This window comes from Pan troglodytes, chromosome 14, assembly GCF_028858775.2.
Source record: "Pan troglodytes isolate AG18354 chromosome 14, NHGRI_mPanTro3-v2.0_pri, whole genome shotgun sequence".
Classification (NCBI taxonomy): Eukaryota; Metazoa; Chordata; class Mammalia; order Primates; family Hominidae; genus Pan; species Pan troglodytes.
Window position 1 is genome coordinate 71,956,942 of NC_072412.2, and position 25,531 is coordinate 71,982,472.

Consider the following 25,531-nt stretch of genomic DNA (forward strand, 5'->3'; position numbering starts at 1 on the left):
AACCTCACTGCAGGAGATGTTTATATGCTGTAGAAAATAAAGAACAGCAAACAGGTTTGCTATATATCCATGTTTCAGTCTGAAAATTGTGCAGCTAGGTAGATTTTTTTTTCTAGGAAATAATACTCTTTCTCATGATGTGTAGGACGGACATCTCTGTTAATTATTCTGAAGATCTCTGGGCTCTGCTGAAACCTGCACTATTTCTACAGCTGTATGGGATAATCCCAACCAAAGGTAAATAAAACCCTAATTTTAAAAATACATTGTACATCAGGTATGTCACATTATAAAACTCAGATTAATCAACTAGTAAATATTCCAACCATCTTTTGTAATCTCTGCCATAACCAGGGATAGTGGCCCTTTAGATCCTAAACATAATTTCATTAGAGATGCTTTAAACAGGCAGAGAGGAATAAAGACCCATCATTGAGGCTGGATGTGTATCAATTTTGCGTCACAGGGATATGGTCATCCTAGCTATGGCAACCAAGGTAATTATTTTCTCCTTTTGAAACTGTAGGCTTTTCTAAAAGAAATATTCCTTTCCATAATCAAACAGGAGAATTGGATAGCAATAGGAAACTTGATGATATAAGCTGCCTAGGGGTCGATCAGCATAGATGCCATTATTATAATGTTTCCCAAGGGCTGTAACTTGTAAACAGGGTTACTTAAGTGATATATAATTTAACATTTAAAAATATTGCTCTAAGTGAAGTAAAAATATGTCTTATGTAGAATTTTATATAGTTTATACAGTGTGAATCATGATTTATATAAAATATTACTTAAAATGATAAGTTAGAAAAATATGAGTCCATTTAAAAGTATTAAGTTACTAATGTCCATTTGTTATCAGGCTTTGGAGAAAATTGTAATAGTGGCATGTGATCCACTGAGATGTAAAAATATATTTTACTTATTCAACTGGTAAATGGCATGTTTTTTGATTGTTGTCTATTTGATAGTTTTTCTTTAGCTTTCAATAATCCCAGAATCAAATGGATGGTCCATTCCTGGAAAGTGTGCAGAGTTGGTGACATGAGTTGATACATGGCACATACACACACAAACCCACACATTCCCTCGGCCTTAATTTTCTGTTACTTTTATTTTTCTGTGATGTGTGGAGTTTTGTGGGGTTTTTAAAGTGATCTAAAATCTCTTTGTGGTAGAAATAAAATACTCTTTTTTTTGTTTGTTTTGAGACAGAGTCTTACTCTGTTGCCTAGGCTGGAGTGCAGTGGCATGATCTTGGTTCACTGCAACCTCAGCCTCGCAGGTTCAAGCAATTCTCCTGCCTGAGACTCCTTGGTAGCTGAGATTACAGGCACCCACCACCAACCCCAGCTAATTTTTGTATTTTTGGTAGAAACAGGGTCTCGCCATGTTGGCCAGGCTAGTCTCGAACTCCTGACCTCTGGTGATCCACCCACCTCGGTCTCCCAAAGTGCTGGCATTACAGGTATGAGCCACCACACCCAGCCATAAGATGCAGTTTTAAAATGACACCTGCTATCACCTTAGCCTTTTTCTGTAAGGCAGATGGCCAGAATAGCATCTCCTGGGTGAAGGTGCATAGCAGTGGGATGGGGATGTATAGTGAATGCAACAGAGTCTAAAGGGGGCTTCTGTGATCACCTCAAGTCATGAAGTATCAAGGAAGAAACTATTACTTATCAAAGTAGCAGTCACACACCACAGTCAATGTGATGTGCAAATTTCCAGGTATACGGGAAGAAACATGAATTCTATAAAAGAAAAGTGCAAGTTAAAAATAAAAATTAATTTAATTATCAGTACTTTCTTCCAAAGCAGCAAGTTTCTAGAAAAACATTAACTTTGCTCTTGAAAGTTACTGAATTTTATTGAAGTCAATGGTTTCCCTGGGGGCAAATGGACAAATTCCAGCAACTAGATGAAAGGGAATAAAAAAGAACAATTGTGGAAAGCAAAATATTTCGGTTGTTTACAAATAATACATTTTGTTAGAATTTTCCCATCACGTAACATGAAAGGAAAGTAATGTTATATTTATTGTTATAAGGACCTTATTATACATCTGAAAATTGGGCTATTGCCCCAGTAGAATCAATTTCTTCCTATTTCATGTAGACACTCTGTAAAAATAAAAAGGCTAAGATTTGGGGTAGTGGTTCATTCATTCACCCATCAAATATATATTGAGCATCTGCTTGGTACCAGGCATGATTCTAGGGGCTTGGAATACATTAGTAAACTAGAGTTTATCTTTCAGTGGGGGAAGATAATGAACAATAAGCATTGTAAATGAATAAGTAAAGTATAGCTATGTTAGAATATGTTCAGTGCTATGGGAGAAGAAAAGGAAACTAGTTTGTAAATAGGATTGTTAATGCTGGAGAAGTAATTCCAACTTTAAAATGCAGTGGTCAGGCCCAGGTACGGTGGCTCATGCTTGTAATCTTACCACTTTGGGAGGCCAAGGCAGGTGGATCACTTGAGCTCAGGAGTTCAACACCAGCCTGAGAAGTGTGGCAAAACCCCATATCTACTAAAAATACAAAAAAACAGCCAGGCATGGTTGTGTGCACCTGTGGTCCCAGCTACTCGGGAGGCTGTGGTGGAAGGACACACTTGAGCCCGGGGCAGGGGGCAGCAGTTGCAATAAGCCATAATTTTGCCACTGCACTCCAGCCTGGGTGATAGAGCAATACCCTGTCTCTAAAATAATAATAATAATAATAATAATAATAATAATAATAATTTAAATAAATAAATAAATGCAGTGATCAGATACGTTAACCCACAAAACAAGACTAAATACATTTAAATAGTTTGAAATCATACAAATTATATTTTCTGACAACAATAAAATGAAACTAAAAATAATAATAGAAGGAAAACTCACAAGTATGTGAAAATAAAACAACATACCCTTAAACAACCAATGTGACAAAACTTAAATCACAAAAGAAACTAGAATATATTTAAGGATGAGTAAAAATGAAAACACAAAATATCAAACATATGGGATGAAGTGAATGTGCTTGGAGAAAAATTTGTAGCAATATAAATTAATCTTAATAAAAGATCTCAAGTAATAAATTAATGTTGGACCATGAGGAGACAGAAAAAGAGAAAATTAAATGCAAAGCTGGCAGAAGGAAGGAAATAGTAAAGATCAGAACAGAGATAGATAAAACATAAAATAGAAAAACTATAGTCAACAAAGCCAAAAATTATTTCTTTGAATAAATCAATAAAATTGACAAAATTTAGCTAGACTGACAAAGAAATAAAAAAAGAAGACACAGTTGATGAAAATCAGAAATGAAAGGGGGAATGTTATTGCTGACTCTACAGAAATAAAAAGAATTATAGCAGAATAATGTGAACCGATGGATACTAAACAATTAGGTAATCTAGATAAAGTTAAAAAATTCTTAGAAGCACATATATTACCTAAACTGACTTAAGAAGAAATAGAATGTCTCAAAAAACCTATCAAAAGAGATTGAATCAGTATAATAATTTAAAACTTCCCAAAAGGGAACAGTCAGGGAACAGATAGCCTCACTCGTGAATTTTTCCAAACATTTAAAGAAAAATTAATGTCAATACCTCTTGATTTTCTCCAGAAAACAGAAGAGTAGGGAAGATAATTTATACCATTTTATGATGCCAGAAACACCCTGATACAAAAACTACATTAAAAATCACAAAGAAAGAAAAATATAGGCAAATATCTCTTATGAATATAGAAGCAAAAATCCTCAAAAAATACTAGGAAATCAAATCCAATATTATATTAAAATTAATCATTAAGCCATGACTAAGTGTGATTTATCCCAGGAACCATCCCAGGATGGTTCAACATAATCCATGTCATATGACACATTAGTAGAACAAAGGGGAAAAATAATCATCTCAACTGATACAAAAAAGGAAATTGACAAAATCAGCATGCAAAAGAATAAAGCCTTACCTTATACTGTATACAAATGTTAACACAACATAGATCAACAGCATTAATATAAGAGCTAAAACATTACAATATTTAGAATAAAACATAGGGGCAAACTTTTATGACTCTGGATTTAGCAATGAATTCTTAGATATGACATAAAAATCATGAGTAATAAAAGAAAAAAGTAAATAAATTGGACTTTGTTAAAATTTAAAAATTTTGTGCATCAATAGACATTATCAAGAAACTGAAAAGATAAAAATGGGAGAGAACAGTTGTAGACCATATATCTGATATCAGGAGTAAATATCCAGAATATATAAAGAGCTCCAAAAACTCAACAACAAATAGACCACACAATTAAACACAGGCAAACAACTTGTATAGACTTTTCTCCAAATAATATATACAAATAGATCAATATCCTTAGTTATTTGGAAAATTAAAATCAAAGCTACAATGAGATACCACTTCACACCTGCTAAAATGGCTATTAAAAACAAACAAACAAACAAAAATGAGCACCAGCATGGGCAACATAGTGAGACTGTGTCTCTAATAAAAATTTAAAAATTAGACAGGCATGAGGGTGCATGCCTGTAGTCCCAAATACTTCAGAGCCTGAGGTGGGAGGATCAACTGAGCCCAGGTGTTTGAGGCTACAGTGAGCCTTGATCATACCACTGCACTCCAGCCTGGGCAATGGCCTGGCTAACAGATTTTCCTCTCTCCAAAAAAGAGAAAAATAAGTGTTGGTGAATATGTGGAGCATTGGACCTCCACACATTGCTTCTGGTAATGTAAACTAGGCCAGCTACTGGAGAAAACAACTTGACAGTTCCTCAAACAGCCAAACAGAATTACCATATGACCCAGCAATTCCATTTCAAAGTATATGTCTGCAAATTAGAGAAATTCACAAACAAAAACTCAAAGAGGTACTTATACACCGATGTTCATTGCAGCATTATTCACAATCATCTAAAGGTATTAATAAACCATGTCCATTAACAGATGACTGAATAAACAAAATATGATTATGATTATATATGTATATATTATATTTATATATTATATATTATATATATATTTCAGCCATAAAAAGAAATAAATTTCTGATACATGACATAATACAGATGAACCTTGAGAACAAGCATTATGTTAAGCAAATAAACTGAACTCAAAATGGCAAATATTGTACATTTTTACAGATATAAAATATCTAGAATATGAAAATTCATGAAGACATGAAGTACATTAGAAGTTACCTGGAACTGAGGATAGGGGGAAATGGGGGTTTATTGCTTAATGGTTATAGACTGTGTTTGTAGTAGTAAAAAGTTTTGAAATAGTGATAATGATTAGTGATAATGAAATAGTGATAGTGAATGCAGTTAACTCCACTGTATAGCACACTAATAGTTAACATGGTTAAAGTAGCTAAAATGGTGATAGATAAATATGTAGGGAGAGAAAGAGAGAGGGAGGGAGATGGAGATGGAGGGAGGAAGAAATGGAGATAGAGATGATAGATAGATATAGATAGATACATATAAATAGATATAGATAGATGATAGATATAGATGATAGATAATAGATGATAGTGATAGAGATAGACATAGCGATAGAGAGATAAGATAGAGAGAGAGATAGAGAGATGAGATAGAGATAGAGATAGATAGATGAGATAGAGATAGAGATGATAGAGATACCTTCACAATAAAAAGAATGAAGGGTTGGTGCAGGCCTGAGGGTGAAGACTGTATTTAAGCTAAGACTTGAAGCTAGGAAAGGAGTTCTTTACAGATATCTGAGAAGCCTATTTCCAGCAGAGGAAAAGCTGATGCAAATAACCTGAGGCAGACACATGCCTGCATGTTTGAGGAGCAATGAGGAGCCAATGGATCATAATAGGGTGAGAAAGACAGGTCATAAAACACGAGATGAGTGAGAAGAGGGGCATCCACAATTTATTTGCCTTGTAGGACAACATAAGGGCTTTAATTTTCATTCTGAGAAAAGCAACTGACTCTTGGAGTATTGTGAGAAGAGGAAGGATGTCTGGCTTACCTTTGTTTTAAGAGGATCTCTCAGGCATGCTTAGAATAGACTAGATGGGAGAAGGTTACATGAAGAAGACCAGTTAGAAGGAGAGCAGTTAGGAGACCCATAATAATCCAGAAAAAGGATGATAATACTTAGCCCAATTGGCAAGAGGAACTATTGAGACATGGTCGGATTGGATGAACTTTGCAGTCAGAAAGAGAAAGATGTTCCACAAGTATGAAAGAGAAGAGATAAAGATAACTTTAAATTTTCTGGCCTGAATATCTGATAGAGGTGCCATTAACTAGGAAGTTGGAAGACTGGGTGCAGTAGCAGACATGCGTGTGTGTGTGTGTGTGTGTGTGTGTGTGTGTGTGTGTGTGTGTGTGTGTGATGTGAGAGATTATGAGTTATGTTGGATATGTTAATTTTGACTCATCTTGGAAATGTCCAAGTATACTTGTTGAAAAGGGATTTGGATCAGAAGTTCTGATGTTTAGGGGAGGGGTCCAGACTGGAATATGAGCTTCCCAAGAGAGTAAGTGTAGATAAGGAAAGAAAGGAAGCCAAGGAACTGAGCCTTGGACCTTATAAAACATTCAAATAAGTCATAAGCAAAGGAGAAACTAACCAAGAAGCCTGAGAAGAAATGGCCAGTGAAGTAAGAGGAAATCAAAAGATTGTGGTTTCCAGGAAGCCAGGGGGAAAAAAAAATGTTTCCAGGAGGAGGAAGTTCAACTATGTGCCTGTAAATTCAGAGAGGTTTGAATTCACACCAGCAAGGCCAAATTTTCAGTTATATTCACATTGAAGTATGATTGTGTGTGTATAAATTTAACGGTGAATGAATTTAAGGGTATGTAAAATCATTTTATGACTTTTTTTCCTGTAATAAACCAAATGGATATCACATATAAAATAATTTGTCACAATTGGTTATGAGAATATTCAATTAAAAGAAAGTATATGTAATCTCATTAAGTATAAAAATATTGTAATTTTACTTACAATCACACAATAGTATGTTGTAGAAAACTTTGACTGTGTTAGGGTTTCAGGGTAAAAATTTTTGCTACTGTTGTTGGGTATTATTTTTCAGAATTAGGTCAATGAAAACCAAACTAATGATGAAATTGGAGGTGAAAAAAAACTGATTCAAACAGAAGAACCACAAGATTCATAAAAAACAGTGTTTGAATTTAAGAATTTAAATGGGATTGTAATATTATTTGAACAATCACTGTAATTCAATATATTTGCAAATATGTGAACCTTAAGTAGGTGGCATTGAATGAGTCCAAAAATAATTGTGTTGTACAAGTGCTGTTAGGAACACAGTCATAAGGTATAAAGAAAATATGAGAATAAAAATGGAAGGCTTTTTATTTAAAAATAATAGATTTTTTTACTATAAAGCTTCAAGAACAAAGCAATAGGTTAAGATAACAAAAATATGGAAAGAACTCATTTCAATATGGTGCACTGTTTAAGAATTCTAAGAAATAAAAAATGCATATGTAGAGGTAGAAATTATGCTCCGTATTTTATGTTGAAATATAGATAGTGGTATAACAGAAAATTGATACCTTTGGAATACACATTAATTTATACTTTCAGTGAACTAAAATATGAATAAGATATTATTTTGATAACCGTGTTTTACAAGTATATATTATACCTTGTAAAATACTATAATATTAAGATACTAATTTTACGTTTTTTAAACAGTGCAAAGTCTGGCTGATATCTACTAAAATTTAGATTAGTAGCTGTGAAAGCATAAGAAAAGTGTATAGAGGATTTATTATGTGATCACTGTGCCTTTAAGAACACTGGAAGAATTTTTAAGCACTCTCTCTCAAAAGAACAAATAAAGGAGCTTCCTTTAGGGAGGGAAGATCAGCTCTATTTAAAACAAAGCAGAACAATGAAGCATTTTTAGACTCACAACACCACTCCTCCTTTTCATAGGTTGGTTTGCCCTCATGCAAAGTAACACCCTGGCATCTACATTAAAATTGAAATTGACAAGGCATCCCTTTCATCCCTCACTGCCAAAACTCCTCATTAATAATAATTAACCATCCCTGGCCTCTATCCAACAGTTTAATAAATACTGGAACAACTCTGGGCCTCAGCTGCATTTGTAGCTTTAGCCACGGAATGGGAATGTTGGGATTCCGAATGAGATTCGCTGAATAGCATCAGTGCAGCAAAATGACTACTCAATTGTCTGTTAATGAATACCCATTATTTAAATGCATATTTATGTTAGAGTATGTGTAGAAATACTCATTCAAATAGGTCATATTCAGGTTTATAAAGTTAATTTCTGTATGTGCCTTCAAAGATTGTTAGTGTATAGCATCATAATATTTGATAATTTTTATAACAATCATCATTTTATACATTTCATATAGGTATGCTCTCTTAGGTAATGTAAATAACTTTTATTTCCTGGTAAATGGCAACTCTTATGTCCAATGTCAACACCATAAAGCAATATAGATGATACTTAAGGAATGGTCATTGCAAATGTACTGTTTTATTTACTTGATGGGTAAATTCTTCAGTTTGGTTTGTGATGTTATTACTCTTAAAATTACACAGAGCATATAACCAAATGTCTTCATAAGACTATATATTGTTGTATTTATTAGAAGAAATGTGGTAGGAATGGGAAAGGTGAGTGCCTTTTTCAAACTTCCAGTTTATTCATGGAGAGAATATGAGATTAGTTTCTCTCTCTTTACTCTTCAAGGCAGAGGTGAATGACTTACCTGATTGGTGAAAAATAGAGAAAGGAACTGTGCAGGCATAGATTTTAATTTCTGTTTTTCAGAATGTCCTCTTTTCAGGATTCATTCCCTGTCTGTATCTTGGGGCAGTCTCTACTCCTGTGAGGGAAAAGAGGGTGGTGCTGCAGTGTACCTCAGACTAGAGGACAGGTCTAGCTTATTAGGAATGAATGGTTAGGATGTCATATCCGGACAATGGTCCAGGCAAATAACTTTAACACTATGCCTCTGACTCCCAAATCCTATTTCATAATCCTCCAAAAAGCTCTAGGGCTTGAAGAGTCAGGCTTACTTACCTAGCCCAAAACTCCAGCATGAGTGAACATTGATGCAGTTGCTCTAGGGTGAGCATACACACATGGCATATGTTTGAGTGTGTCTTCTTATCCTTGATAGCTTTCTGTGCCTATTTTCCTAAACTGAAAGAAATACAGATGAAGTTTGACTCTGGGTTTAAGGCCATAATCCCAGAATGATCTTCTGCCTTGGCCAATGAAAGTTTGTTCCATGAAATCTTATTAAAGAGACAAAGAATAAAAAAATAACCTTACTAACTAGTGCTACCAGCACAGTTTCTGACTTGGGATTTCACTGACGAAATTTGCATGAATCTTGACCAGAAAGTCAATGAACTTTCTCCATGAATTTCCCTAAAGAATAGTTTTGAAGACCATTAGGGTAATTGAACACTTATCTTGGTACTCACATTTTCAAAGGATAGGTATTAAACCCCAATGAATCTTCCTTAATTTCTAAATAAATGTTAAATTTTATCAACATATATTTACCCAACAATTAGAAGTATAAATAACCAATTTGGATGTTGACTAAGAATTAACACACTACAATCAGGAATTCAGAACATTTATTGCAAGAGCTGAATAATTGTAAATAACGTAGAACTGGCAAAGCAGTAACAAGGATAATTGTTTAGATATTTATTCTGTCAAAGTCATCAAACACCCCTCACAAACCGACAAAAATGTACTTCAATAAGCAATGCACCCCTACCCATTATTTTCCATTATACTGTGGAAAAATGTGAACTGCTATTTACAAAGTAATTTTATTTTTTGGTAAGAACAAATTAACTATCAGATTAGCAAACCTTTTTTTTAAATTTTTTGCTTTTTTTTGTTTTTTTTACTTTTAAATTGATGGTGAACCGTGGCATTAAGATAACTTCCACTTCTTTCAATAAAGACATTTTGTTGCATGCTATTTATTTGTTTAAATCATCTGTCATGCCTTAACAAAAACCTCCTAAGAATGTTCGAATTTGGATTTGTTTGCACGTGCAACTGAGATCTTATTAACATTAGTTGTCACTTTGTTGGTTTGACCTAAGTGACAATATGCTGGTACCTGCCAGGCATTGACCAACTATGATAACAAACAGTTAAACAGCAATAATTAGAGATTTATCCCTTTATTTCCCCCAACTACCCTACCTGGAGAATGTTCTGTTACATCATGAAGGCACAACACATTAAATATTTTGTGGCTATGGTCTAATAACACTTGTGTTACAACAACATTATTGTATATGAGGATCAACACAGACTCTGCCATTTCAACAAAGTTGTAGACACACATTTGTCCAATTGAAACTATTTTTGAATACTGATTTTTCTTCCATATATGCTAATTTTGATACATTAGTTTTACATGAGTGACAAGTACAGGATATTATATCACTTTTGATGGATAACAGTTTTCCATTACTCTCTCACTTAATGGTATTAATTAAGTGATTTTGCTTTTGCCTACTTTGAAAATAAGATGATAAAAAATAGGTTCTGAATTTCCAAGCTTTTGCAGAAGTCCTTTTTTGTATAAAGTTTTCATTTTTTCTTTCATCTTTATTGTTTACAGAATTCCGGCATCATAAGCTATCATAGGAGAAGCAAGATTTCAGAACCTTTTTTAAACACAAGTGCTTGAGATTGTTTGAACAATGTGTGTCAAGACAGACTACTAACGCAGAAACACCTCACTGAAAGAAACAACAAAAATAACAACAAAGAGGTAAATAAAAAGAAGGACAGAAGCAACCATAAAACACAGAATTATGCTACAACATTTTTAGGTGAACATTATAAGTACACAAAAGTTGTTAATAATAGCTTGCTTCTATTTACAAATACTTTAACACTGATTGACTTACAAGTGTCCACTAATGTTGTTAACAGCACGATAGGTTTAATGCTTATCTCTTTAAGTTTTGTTTGCAGTATAATGTCAAGTATAGCAGTCCCAGCACAAATCAATGACAAAAAAAAAAAAAAAAAAAGCACAATTTTCTAACTGGATATGTTTTTCAGTCACTCTAATCCATGAAACTTTCTTACTTTCCAAATGCATATTCTATTGTTCATAGCAGCAGTCCAGGGTCAAAATAAAATGCAATAATAAAAAAATTTGCACAATGGAGAGATCTCTGGAGAGTGTAATCAATTCTAGTAAACAAAATTGCATGGCTAGAACTATCTTCTCTCATATGTTGCAAAAACATTGTATTCTCCATGGTGCTAACACAAAGTTATAGGTATCCCTGCTAGAAGGGGCATAGTTGTAGAGATCTATTGAATACATAAAGCTCTGACACACACGGTATTAGCATGTCTATTTAAAGTTATTAGGTCCCATATAGCCTTTTCTTAGAGTTGGTGCTCCTTAGGACTCTCAGTTGCACCTCCTGCTTGCTTATAAGACTTCAGATTTGCCAGAGGAATGTCTGTCATGTGGCTGCCATTGTTGAAATGGCCTTCATTGGAGCCATACTGCTTACGGTCATTGAACTGGTTCCTGTTGCTGTCTTCTTTCCAGGCTCTGGTCAGGGTGTGCCCATTCACAAGCTTGTCCTTCTTCACCCATTCTTTCTGGGGTGCAAAGGTTGAGAGAGGAGATTTGGGGTGTGGATATGGACCCAAGCCAGGAGGCATCCAGCAATTATCAGAGTGACCCAAAACCAAGCACTCTTGAGTGCACATCTCTGTAGCTTCAGCTAATCCTCGGGGACCCAAAGGCCCATCTGCAGAAGACAAGAGAGAGAAAATAAGAAAAGAAAGTGGTTAAAATTTTCAATTAGAATTATCTTCTTAGAGAAAAAGTATGTTATTAGTGATCTTATTTTTTCATAAAAGTGTATCAAGTCAAGCAACTCAAAGATATATTTCTCCATCTTTTAAAGATTAACACAAAAGGAATCAAATTTGTTAGGGAGGTAAGATTGATCTATTAATATTTTCCTTCTTAATCCATTATTTAGTTATTTAGATCCAAAGACATAGATAGATAAAAAGACAGATATGGGTAAACGGGTATAACCATGATGTATACAGATATAACCATGATGCATACAGATTATTACTAATTTATATTCTAAGAAATCCCAGAAAAAAACTCATATTTATGATAAATTATAAAAAGTAGAACAATTTGTATGTGTAATATTAAAGAATATATAAATAATACAACTCCACTAAGTTAAAAAGCAAAATTACCACTTGAAACATAGCATCATTAAAAATAAATACTCTAAATGATTATATAAAATATTGTTTTTTTCTACATAAACACCTTATTTTTAAATGAAAATATTTTGTCACATTTTTGAAAAGTTAAATACTCATTTTAAAGAATAACTATTGTATCTTACTAACAACACACCTGGTCAGCTGCAAACATTCTGAAATCCAAGTAAAGAAGAAGCCATTTGCATCCAGACAGTGTTTAGTTCCCCTGAGCTTAACTATTTTCTAAATTTCTAAGGTATAAAACTGAAGCTAAATTGCAAATTAAATCACATGGAGTCTAACATTCAGGGGGAAGAAAGTGATCATAGAATTTATCTTCTACTTTTTTCACCAGCAGGCAATCTAGAACATACATTTTAACCAGGATTTCAAAAGTAAACTATTTTCTGACTGTTTAAAATAGAAATCAGCCCTTTACTAAAAAAACAACATAAGCCAAATGGTTAAGAAATAAATTGGGTTTCTTTGTTGCTGTTGTCTTACCCCCCTTGATTAAACAGCCACGTGATAGATAAATGATAGCTTGGAAATTAGGAATTGATTTTACAAATGAAGTTAAGTGGATAGGCAAGAATGCCTGAGGCATAAAGCATTTTCAAATGCAGAGAGTCATCAGAAAAAAAATGCAGAAAAAAGTAAACATACCTGCAAGTTTGCTTAGTCATCAATTTAAATTGCTCAATAATTGGAATGTAGGTCTTTGCTAAAACCAAAGTTAGCACAACTAATATTTTTAAACGTCCAATAATTGTGAGCTTTCTATTTGCCTTTATAATATTCTAATTATTTCTTGCATGAGAAAAAAAAATTCCCACCGAGACAGGAAACAGTTGATGGCAAAGACCAGAGACAGCAAACCACAGGCAACATCAAAATAGATACAGAATGTAGTTTTCCTGGGTACAATGTATACTGCTTGGGTGATGGGTGCACTAAAATCTCAGACCTCACCACTATACAATCATCCACGTAACCAAAATCCACTTGTACCCCAAAAACTATTGATATAAAAAAATTGTTTAAAAACAGAACAGATACTAGATGTGAAAAAAGGGGCTGAAATGCACTATTTCATATAAACTCAAAGTTTAGCGATTTTTTTTATATCTAAAAGTCTTCCTTTTAGAATATCCTTAAAATTACTTCCCATCTGAACCATATTCCCATCCCCTCAAGAGCAAACAGTTTTATTTTGTTTAAACACATATTCATTACTTAAAACTTTTCCTCTCACATACCTCCAATGATTACTCACTTTTTTGGATATTTAATTTAAACTTCTCTATGAGCCTTTCTTTGCCCTCTACAATCTGGCCACATTTTAAAAGTTCAAACTAATTTCTCACTTTTAGGCTCCCTTAGGTGTACTCAGTGACTCTGCATTCACAAAGCTAACACATTTTGCTTAAACCAATCCATGCTCCCTGCATTAGGATCACAGGCTTAGAAGATGCTTTTTGCCGGGCCTGTTTTCATTTAATTACTGACCTCTTCAAGGGTCAGCTTATGTCCCACACACCAAAAGCAAGCTTCCATAACTCTACCAATTCATGCTTCATATGCACCTTGATTTCCACAGAGCTTTCTTTATTGATGAATAACAAATTTCCTAAATGAGCTCCCTCAACTCTTACCTTAATTCCATTTTTTGTTTTTTGGAGGGGCTTCCGTACATTTGCAAGTTTTAATTTTAATTTCCTCCCAACTAGATTGAAAATTGATGGAAAAAAAATGGCACATCGGTCTTCTGATTCTTCATAGTGCTAAACAATAGTGGTGATCTACGAACAATGTTAATTGTTAATTAAACTTTTATGAGGTTGAAAATGTTCTGAGGATTATTAAAGATATCTCCTGCTTAAAGGCAGACCTAAAGTAATTATAACAGAAGACGCTGATTTCACAAATCTTACACCAAATGCTTCCTCAACAGCAAATTCCTTTGCCTAGCAATACTTTGTGACAGCTTATAAATGAATAATTTAACTTATCTGTTAAATATATTTACTCCTTTCTAAACATCAATGGAGTTAATCACCAATTTGATATGTAACATATCTCGAAGCCTACAAGCAAACTTTTAATCTTTACATTTCCAGCGTCATTAATAAGTTTTTTATTGTTAAAATCTCCAAAGAGAAAAAAAATTACTGGCTACCTCAGAAATGTCATTACATCAGGTTTTTATTGAGCTCATCAAAAAAGAGGATGTGCAAGACTATTTTAAAATTAGCCTTATGCAACACACCCTGCCATCTTATTAATTTAAGACATATCACTCAAAGATTGAGAATGTGTTGTGTGCGCGTTTATAAGAATATGTATACCTTAGGTTTTCAGCATTGAGTGACACATTTTAAGAAATACAATTTATCCTTTTAAAAAATATTTACAACCAACAACATTTATTTATTCCACGAACATTTACTGAGAATGTACTATGTGCTGGCACTGTGATAGGCACCACAACTACAGCCTTGAACAAAACAGATGTCAACACTATCCTCATGAAGCTGGGAGCTATTCTGGGAAACACATAATTGCCTTAAGAGCAGTGAGCTGAGAGGGAAGTAAAAGGTGTCATTAAAACGATCTGGGGGCCGTTAACTGTTTTAGGAACGTTTTTCTCTTTATAACTTATCAGATAGACTTTGTGCTAAGGTACATCATTTCTTCTTCAATTTCTTTAAACTTTTTTTTACATAATTGGCATTAAGACATTTACAGTTACAATTTTATGTACTGTACAAAATCTTTAACTTGCAAAACATGAGTTTGTTTTCATTAAATAATATTACTTCTTCTTTGTACATTGTACTTCCCATGATTCATTCCTGTAAGTAAACTTGAAGGATTTTGATAAAGTCTATAAATAAATTTATAGAAGTTTTGTAGATTCATAAGTAAGTCTTTCAGATAACTGTTTGCTGTATAAATTTTAAAGATCCATCCTCAGGTCAGCCACACACAATGGCACTCTAGATGAAAGGCAGAATTTTTTGTTGGAGCTCTAAATGGGAGAAGCCTTTCAGGCAGAGCCATACAAGGGACTGAATCTGGGAACAAGGTAACAACAAACTGGAGCTCTAGGGGACAGTTTATATATGAAAAACTGAGTAGGGTTAGCTAGGGTTTTAGGGCTCTCTGAGGACTGGCTAATTTGAATAATTTCTCAAGAACCAGGTCAAAACAGCAATGTCAAATTATCTAGTATCAAAGCATTTGCTTAGGGAGGTTGCTTCGTGACCCAGAAGTGTGAGATCACCAGAAGAGAACTAGAGAAATATGGATTTAGCTGCTCAAGAAGGGAAAACTGACCAGTCTCTAGACCGGGGCTCAAAACTGAGCCAAGACAGCAAAAAACAAAAACAAAAACAAAACCTATATACATCAATCAATCCATCAATAATCTGCTTATCTGCTGTGTATCATTACAGCATGAGCTGTATTGTTGGAAAATATAATTTGCTTTATGCTTTAAAAGTTTTTATTTTTAATTTTTGTAGTTACATGGTAGGCGTGTGTATTTATGGGGTACTTACTTTATGCTTCGGTAAGTTTTTATTTTGGGACATGACATTAAATAGGGAAAAGTTTAATTTGTTTCTTTGGGTCTCTATGTAATTCCCAGTAATTGCTGGGATATTAAGGAGAAAACAAAACAAAACAAAAAACAAAAGCCCAGTGAGTTTTATCATGGGAAAATAACAATGCTTCCATGTTTTCTTCCTTAAAGTCAGTGTCATAAATTGGTAAAAAGAAAAAGTATATGTTTTTTCAAAATTCCATGATGAATTATTAAAGGGAATACATTCATTCGACTGGTCTCCTAAGTCAGTCCCTGCCCTATACATGTTTATAATCTGATATATGCTAATAACTGACTAGTTTCTAACTCATTTTTCTCATTTTTAGAAGTACTGACTGAGTTTTTATGCTTTTAAAAAGGAGAAAAACATTGTTTTAAAAATGTTATTAAATATTGAAATTTTCCAAAATATGATTGAATATAATCTATAGTTCTCCATCAATATACAGGGTTTTAAATCTCAGATGTTTGCTAATACTGCAAAAATTATATGCACTAAACTATAATCCTTTTTCTTTGATATATTTTTATTATTACTATAGGTAATTATATTAATTGATGAATAATATTTGTTTTTCATTCATACAGTCTCTCAAATATTTATTAAAACCTAACATTCATCATATGTATCATTGTACTGGATTCTTATTAGATGTTTTCAGATTTTGTTTGTGTGTGAGTGTGGTGTGTTTGTGCATGTGTAATCATGTGCATCTGTGTTTTTTCCTGTTTCTCTATTTTTTCATAAATTTTATAATATACTATTTGTGCTACATCATAAAATATATGTGTAGAATCCTGATCAGGATTCCAAACTACTTATAAATACTTTCTATAATTTTATCATTACACCAGTTTATTTCCTTTCTTTTAAAATAATTAAAATAATCTATCAGAAATTTTTTAAACACTGAAATATTTATTGATTTTTTTTTACTCAAATTCTTGGTTGCTTTGCACAGTCTTTAATGTCTGAGTTTGGTTATCCTTGGGTTTGGTGTGTATAAAATCGCAAGTGCAAATAACACCGTGCAAGCCATCTGTCTGCATTTAAATTTTGAAAGCAAAAACAAAAGCACATAATGAAAAGCTTCTGGAAAGTTGTTTCAGTTAATATTTATATCAGGTCTCAAAATTCATCTTCACACAACTCATCTTCTCATTAAACACCAAATAAAATATTTTTCAAAGTTTTAGGCATTAGCAGCTCTCAGACAGGTGCCTGAATTACTAACTTTAAAAGATGCAAGTTTAAAATGTAAAACAATTCAAGTTAATGGAACTCCAACTATACTTAAGTAGTAGGATACTTGAGTGGTTCTTGATGTCATTTTACTATAACCGGAAGCAGAACTGTTACTTCATTGATTAATTCACTGCTGTAATTAAGAAATAGCTTCTGGCCTGTTGACCACCTACCTTTCTATCTCATTATTTGAAACCCTTTAATACCAAAGCTAGAAACTGGCATTTCTTTAAAAAAGCTATGGGACTTTTCACATTTCTGGTTAGTTTTCATACTGTATGAAATTTTCGTCTTTTCTATGAATAAATTTTTCTTAGAATTTTTACTGTTAGGTAAAATAAGTTTAAACAGACTGCCAAAATTGGTTTGTAAAATAAATAAGTCATTTTCATATAATTTAGGATCAAATTCATCACATCTCACTCCATTTTTCATTTTGTTCAATTTTTATTATAGGCAAATTCTTCTTGGATGGAATACACATCTGACTGTCACGTTATAATATTATTTTTGTAGTAAGAACATACATCACTATTTTTATGCAAAACGTTTGTTCCTAAGTTCCAATTTCACTGTATTTCTCCAAGACTTTGTGCTATCATGAGTGTCTATTACGCAAAGACTTGTGCACTCCCAAACACTTTAAAATGAAAGATGCATTCCACTGATTTGGATTTGCTAAAGCAGTTTCCCTGACATTTAGATATAGTGATGTTTTAAAGAAATTTCCTTTTTTATGTAAACTTTTACTCTGTAATTTTGCTTTGCACTTACAGCTATTGATATGCTCAGCAAAATCTTAATCTTCATACTTGTTCTTTGCCTTAACCAATCTTTCTATAATAAAATTTCGGGGAAACAAATATTCTCATTCATTCATTTGAAGTTAATTTTAGTATCTCCAGAATACTAACACAACAAAATTTAGTATTTTTACTAGCTCATTTTATCCCTCAATTTCTCTCTCTCTCTCTCTCTCTCTGTGTGTTATTTATTTATTTTTTGAGACAGTGTGTACCAGCATAACATTTTTTTGTGGATTGAATGGAAAGCTAAAACTATAGGTTTATGTAAATCTGGAGGGACCTGAAAGAAATGTCAGAGGCAAATTTACTTGATAGACACCCTAATATCCACTATTCTACTCTATGTTCTATATTTATTGAACAGTTGCTATTAAAAATAAAATCCATTAATTTGCCTCAAATCTAAACATGGTAAAATTAATTTCAAATATGAAAGTTGGCATGAAAACCAGGAAATAGTTCAGCATTGCCCTCATGCCCTTTGGAGACTGCATTACTATTTCAGACCACTTTATTCTATGCCCACTTTATTCTATGCCCAATCAATACATTTAAATGAATGTCATACAATAATAAATAGATGTTTAGTTATTACTCTGCTCTTATTATACAGAAAACCAGCCAGAGGGTGTGAATCTCATTGCCATTGTATTCAGATTTTATATGAAATCATATAGAACAGTTATGTGGACAGTCCAAATCCAAAGGTAAATATGACAAATTTGTGTGTACTTTGGGGAGAAATGCTTTCCATTCATTTCTTCAATAATTTCTGATTTAGTTCATGTTGGATTCAAAAGACTATTGTATAGAATATCTAAAATCAGAATCAATAGGAAAATCTCAAGACACAAGATCATTATAGATAGGCAAACAAATAAATAGATTTTAGCCCTAGTAGAATGATGAATTGGTATGGACTTTAAGAAAGTAAGCTTAGACTCCCTAGCTCCCAGTCTGTTACCTATAAATTGAGAGGATAAAAAGGCTAGATTTTGATGCATGCCCTCTATACATTCTTTTATTCCTTAATTAAATATCATTGTGGTTTGTCATCGATACAACATGAGAATCAAACTTTCCAATGCTACTTCATTTCAGTAAAGAAAAGCCCAAGAGAGAGCAAAGAAATGATAAATCAATCTATTGTTCAGATAGATTAGGCTAGGCATGGTGGCTCATGCCTGTAATCCCAGCACTTGGAGAAAAGCATGGACAACATGGTGAAACACCGGCTCTACAAAAAATACAAATATTAGCCAGGCATGGTGTCATGCGCCTGTGGTGCCAGTTACTCAGGGGAACTAAGGTGGAAGGATTGCTTGAGCTGGGAGATTGAGGCTGCAGTGAGCAGTGATCGCACCACTGCACTCTAGCCTGGGAGATAGAGCGAGATCCTGCCTCAAAAAAAAAAAAAAATTACTCTAGTACTGAGGTCACATTTAGATTTTTGAGTGTGAAATTATATTTTGAATAACTACGTTTTTAAATGTAAATAATAATCTAGTGGTTCTATCAGAGTTTTAGATCTGCATTTGTGAATGCATCTGCAGTAACCTTGAGAAACAAACGCACACGAATCCACACCACCAGGATTGGACAAAACCTCTGGTGAACAAGTAAACAAGGATTAAATGTTTTACACATTTCTCATACAGATTTCTTCCTTGGTCACAGATGAAAAGTCAACATTTGCAGATGGAGACAGTCCAAATACAATAACACATGGCCACGCCAAGCAGGGAATTCACTGCCAGAGAAGATATTGCTATTTGAACAGACTTTATGGCTCACGAAGAATGAAGAGCACTTCCTTGTACATCTTCAGCCTTCTTCTGCAGGGCATGAAAATAAGCTGCCTTTTTCTCATCTGCTAAAGCTAATTGCTGTAAAGAAAAGTTTCTCTGATAATTTTATGTGCTCTCTATTAGTATTTTACATTGCAATCCATTGAATGACAATAGTCCAAAGAGACAGACCTTCATTATTCAAACTAACTTTCAATGTTTAAGCAAACTGCTTGATGTGGAACATTGTATTTACCTTATTGCAGATCATATTTACTTTCTTCTATAGTTCATCATTTCTTGTATTAGTATTTCACGTTTTTCGTTTCAAAAATTCATTCATATACTGCTATCTCCTGAATTACTCTCCATTTCTTGCAATTTGCATTGTTTCTCAGACAAACTTGGTAAATCTAATTTGATGTGAAGCACATTTTAAAGTGCAGACTAAGGTGTTAGGCAGTGAAGTAATAATACTTTAGAGATTAATTTTCAGGCTGAAGTCCAAGTGAAAAATAAGCCACTTACATAATATTTTGTCCCCTTTAAAAAGTGTTGCAATTGCGGTTCTGAATACAGGTCATACACAATAGTTGTACACAATGTTATGAAGCAATTTGCCTTTCTACAACTCCACTGTTTCCTATTCCAGGGATATTTAATCAGATGAGAGCAGGAAAAACTGATGACGTTCATTTTCATGACTGTGGTCTCTGACAATTTCTACCCAGGACACTAATAATATAACTTCAGCCTTGTTTCTCTCCTAGTCTCTGGGTTAGCGTTTCCACTTCTCACAATCATCAGAGGTGGTAGAGACTTGCCCCAAGTGATTTTAAGCATTGGATAAATGGGGGAAAATACTTTGCTAAATTAATAAGGATTTAAAGACATAATAATTTATATACTTTAAAAGATGTCTGAAAGATTATATTTTAAATGGAATAAAACATCAGATATGGAGTCCATGTGATCTGTAGGTATACGTGTGTGTATTTACACCTGGACTGTCTTACCATCACTTTAAATTAATATATCACAGCTCAGTGCTTCTCAAATGTTAATATGTATATGAGTCACCTAGGAAAATCATTAAAATGCAGATTCCAATTCAGTACATCTGATTGGGTCCTGAGTTCCTGCATTTCTAACAGTTCCTTAAGTGATTCTGCTTATGGTGTTCAAGAATCACACTTTGAAACGCAAGACATTTAGAACTTACCTGTCTGCCTTCGCTCCTTTCCCAGTGGCCTAAACTAATAATGTTTTCAGGCTTCATCTTGTATTAGAGTTCACTGGAGAGTTTTAAGCACACAAATAGTTCTCATCAACAAATTCTGAATCGGTAGGTTTGGGGGGTAAGTCCAAGATCCAGCAAGCCACATTCTCCAGATTTTCCTAATCCATCTCTCGCCTTCCTGTTCAGTTTCCTTTGATGGTACCACACCCTTGCCAGATCCCTAAATGTTAGAATGCTCAGAGCTCTTTATCTGCACTTCACCTATGTGAGCGCACGTAATCACTTGGTCTTACACAACATAAATATGTGGATTCCCCAATTTATATTTCTAGCCCTTAATCTTTCTCCTAGGGACAATATCAGTATATTTGACTATCTACTTCTCAGGATTATTGGATTACTAATTGGCATTTTCAAGTTACACAATTCTTGCATTTTTTTAGAAAATTCCCCTGAATATACCGTTCTTGTATATGGCACACTGATGACCTAGTTGCTCAATGCAGGAAAAAAGGTATTTGGAGTATTGTCCTTGACACATGTTACATAAAAATCTAAAATGCCTCTCCCATCAATATTTTCACCCTAATCTCTGCGACTATGAATATGATAAGATTGAACCAGTGATTGTGTTGAATTATATGGCAAAGGGGATTTTGTAGATGTAATAAAATTACTAGTCAGTTGTGTTTTAGTTAATCAAAAGAGATTGTTGGTAGGCCTAATCTAATCACATGAGTCCTTTATAAGCAGTGTTTTCTCCAGCTGGTGGCAGGTGGGAGTCCAGATTCCAAGGACGGGAAGGATTCAATTGGCAATTGCTGGCTTTGAAGACAAAGGGACTGAATAAAAATGATGTGAGAGCAGCCTCTAAGAGTTGAGGGCACCCCCCCACTGGGCAGCTCACACACAACAGGTATCTCTGTCCTACAAACACAAGCAACTGGATTCTGGCCACAATCTCAATAAACTGGAAGCCAATTCTTCTTCAGAGCCTCCAGATAACAGTCTAGCTCAGCTGACACCTTGATTTCAGCCTTCCGAGACCCTAAGCACGTCAAGCCCACCTAGGTTCATGAGATACTAAATGGGTGACAACTGAGACAATAAATTTGTGTTGCTATAAGTCTCTAAATTTGTGATAATTTGTTACATCTGTTTTTTACTCAAATCACATAACCAAGCACATAGCAAGTCCTTTCGTCTACCAGCTTCCCTGCAAACTGCATGGCCCAAGCCACTCTCTTTTTTTTTGTTTTTTTGAAATGGAGTTTCGCTCTGCCACTTAGGCTGGAGTGCAGTGGCGCAATCTCGGCTCACTGCAAGCTCCGTTCCCCAGGTTCAAGTGATTCTCCTGCCTCCGCCTCCTGAGTAGCTGGGATTAGAGGCGTGTGCCATCACGTCCAGCTAATTTTGTATCTTTAATAGTGACGGGGTTTTCTCCTTGTTGGTCAGGCTGGTCTCGAACTCCCGACCTCAGGTGATCTGCCCTCCTTGGCCTCCCAAAGTACTGGGATTACAGGCGTGAGCTACTGGGCCCAGTGGCCACTCTCATTTCTTAACAGGACTTGCTTCTTCCCCATTTTCTCAACATTCTATTCACCAATCTCTAGCATATTTACATTTGTTTCCTGTTGCCACGGAGACAAATTACCACAAACTTAGTGGCTTAAAACAACCAGCATTTATTTTTCTACATTTCTAAAGGTTAAAAGTCTGAAATCAATCTCACTGGGCTAAAGTCAAGGTGTTGAGAGGGCTGGTTCCTTCTAGAAATTCTGAGGAAAGGATTCATTTCCTTTCCTTTATTCAGATTCCTGTGGTCATCTATGTTCCTGGACATGTGACTCCTCCCTCTATCTTCAAAACACATCATTCTAACCTCTGCTTCCATCATCACATCACCATCTCCTCTGACTCCTTCATCCTTCTTACTGGGACCACTTTGATTACACGGAGCCACCTGGATCATCCAGGATAATCTTCCCATCTCAAAATGAGATCCTTAACTTAATCATGCCTGAAGGTCCTTTTTGTCATGTATGGTAAACATATTAACACATTCTGGGGACTAAGACATGGATATATTTGGGGGACTATTATTCAGACTAACACAGTATTTAAAGCAGAATGCCTCACTCCTCTGCTTCCAATCACACCTGGGGGAAAGCCATACTCCTTTCCATGGCCTAGAGAGCCTCTCATGATCTGGTTCCTGCAGAGCTTTCTAATCTCATACCTCACTTCTTTCCCTGTACTTCCCTGCTCTCCCACACTGAATTTCTTGCTGTGCCTTAAACATGCTTAATGTAGTCTCAGGGTCTGTGGATTTGGTATTATGTATGCCTGGAATATTCTTCTCCTGGGACTTAGATTCACTCCTTCACTTCATGTAGGTGTCCTCTCAAAAGTCAATTCTTCATAGAGGCATTTCCTTACTTTAAAAATAATGATATCCTCTACTCAGTCAATTTCTATCCTCTTATCTTTTTCTTTTCGAGACAGATTCTCACTCCGTTGCCCAGGCTGGAGTAAAATGGCGTGATCTTGGCTCACTGCAACCTCCACCTCCTGGGTTCAAGCAATTCTCCTGCCTCAGCCTCCCAAGTAGCTGGGATCACAGGCACGCACAACAACGCCTGGCTAATTTTTGTATTTTTAGTAGAGATGGGGTTTCGCCATGTTGGTCAGACTGGCTTCGACCTCCTGATCTCAGCTGATCCAACCTCCTCGGCCTCCCAAAATGCTGGGATTATAGGTGCCAGCCACTGTGCCCGGCCCGCTAGCTTTGTTTTTCTTGATAGCACTCATCACTACCTTTCACAATATATTTATTTGTTAATGGTCTATCTCTCACACTAGAATATAAGCACCATGAAATCACACACTTTGCTTTTTTCATACATCTATGTAGCTATGAAACATCTCTTTCTATGGCCTGGCACATTGCAGATAATTACTAGATATATTTAGAAAAAAAAAGTTAGCACTGAGTCTCAGACTGGTGAGCCAACAGAGAAACTGCACGTAAAACATTATGTGGCAAATAATTTTCATCAAGAAAATAGTGAATAACAGGAACACCTCTAACCTGTACATGAGAAACTTTGGTAAGAATTTATAGCATAATATTTTTAATAATATTTGGAATGTTCAAATGAAATTAACAAAGGCAAAATAGCTGCATTCAGATCACTTATCTCCCAGCTATTTTGGAGTTAAAGGAACTGGGAATTCCCCAAAGTAAAATATAATTAGGTTGTTTCTTGTATCCCACCTAACCATTTAATCATAATTTCTTTAACCATCAGAGCTTTTAGTCTTCAGAAATCCAGATTCACAGGATACATAACAAAACATTTCCTTACAGCCTAAAGATGCTAAAATAATTATTAGTAATTATTCTGAGACAGAGCTCTGATGAAATACAGACAACAGTGCAGAATTTAGTCCTTTGATACAGGTATATTCAAGTAAGTGGGAGGATATTTAAGAAAAAAAAAGATGATTAGCAAATTTATTGAAAACTTAAAAGTAGTTTAGATTTTTTATAACTATATTGGCTTACAATGATAAGGGATGCAATTACTTTTCACAAAGTTTAGGGGGAAAAGGTGACTTTTTAAAAGGCTAATATGTCATTTTAGTGTACATGTAGAATACCATTGTGAAATACATTGCTTAAATTCAGCTGTACATAAAGAAAAACTACTCTAAAATGGGAAGAAATAAAATGTTATATTTTGAAAGAATCTCCTGAGGGAACTGTTGAAAATGCCATTACTCCGTTATTGAAAATGGCCTGTATAATAGAGTTTGTAGAGAGAAAATTTGCCCTCTCAGGGTGATACATAGGAGGATTACGTTTTCCAATCTAAAATGTATGTTTATCTCTGAACACACCTTGCAAATCCAGGGAAATTACTTCATTAATATGGGTTCTTGAAAGGTAAATTTCTCTCTTAAAATAATAAATATTGCATTTGAATTTTATAACATCTATATACATTTTGCATAGATTTTTCTGCAATCTTTTCTGCTCTGTTATTGCCAATCATCAACTGCTATTTTTTGACAAAAGAAGAGAAATTGTGTCTCTTATACTTTAGTTACTATTTTATTAGTAGTGTGACGAGCAGTCCCAAATATTCAATAGATACAATGTTGCCATATTTATCACAGACAAACCATTGTCATCACACTTTTATACAAGGCATGAATTATTTATCATGTTTCTGAAATGTAAAAATTTTGTTGCCACATCAATATGCTTTTCAATAATCTTTAAAAATCTCTCAAGATGAAGATAAAATTTGCATGCAAAATTTTAGGAAAGCCTGTATTACCCTCAGAATAAAATATCTTAGTTAATGTAAGGGAACAAAATGGAGGCAGAGGGAGAAATTGCCATGAAATCCTGTATCTAGAAGAAAACAGTCTTGGTGCACAAATAGACCTTGTCTCCTGAAGGGTTATCTTTTTGCATCATCTGGGTTATTTCCAATAATTTCTTCTGAAAAGTTAT

The 25,531-nt window shown here is 34.4% G+C and overlaps 1 protein-coding gene across 6 annotated transcripts in view; it reads right to left on the bottom strand.

The window, feature by feature from the left end:
* Positions 1–9,647: 9,647 nt before the first annotated feature.
* PCDH9 (protocadherin 9) overlaps positions 9,648–25,531 on the bottom strand; it is a 917,210-nt gene continuing 901,326 nt past the window's right edge. For all 6 annotated transcript variants that reach the window (XM_009427036.2, XM_001139410.4, XM_024348281.2 and 3 more), the window contains one exon: positions 9,648–11,833. In XM_009427036.2, the coding sequence (XP_009425311.2) occupies positions 11,460–11,833 (374 nt within the window). In that variant the 3' untranslated portion in view covers positions 9,648–11,459. The remainder of the gene's footprint in view (positions 11,834–25,531) is intronic.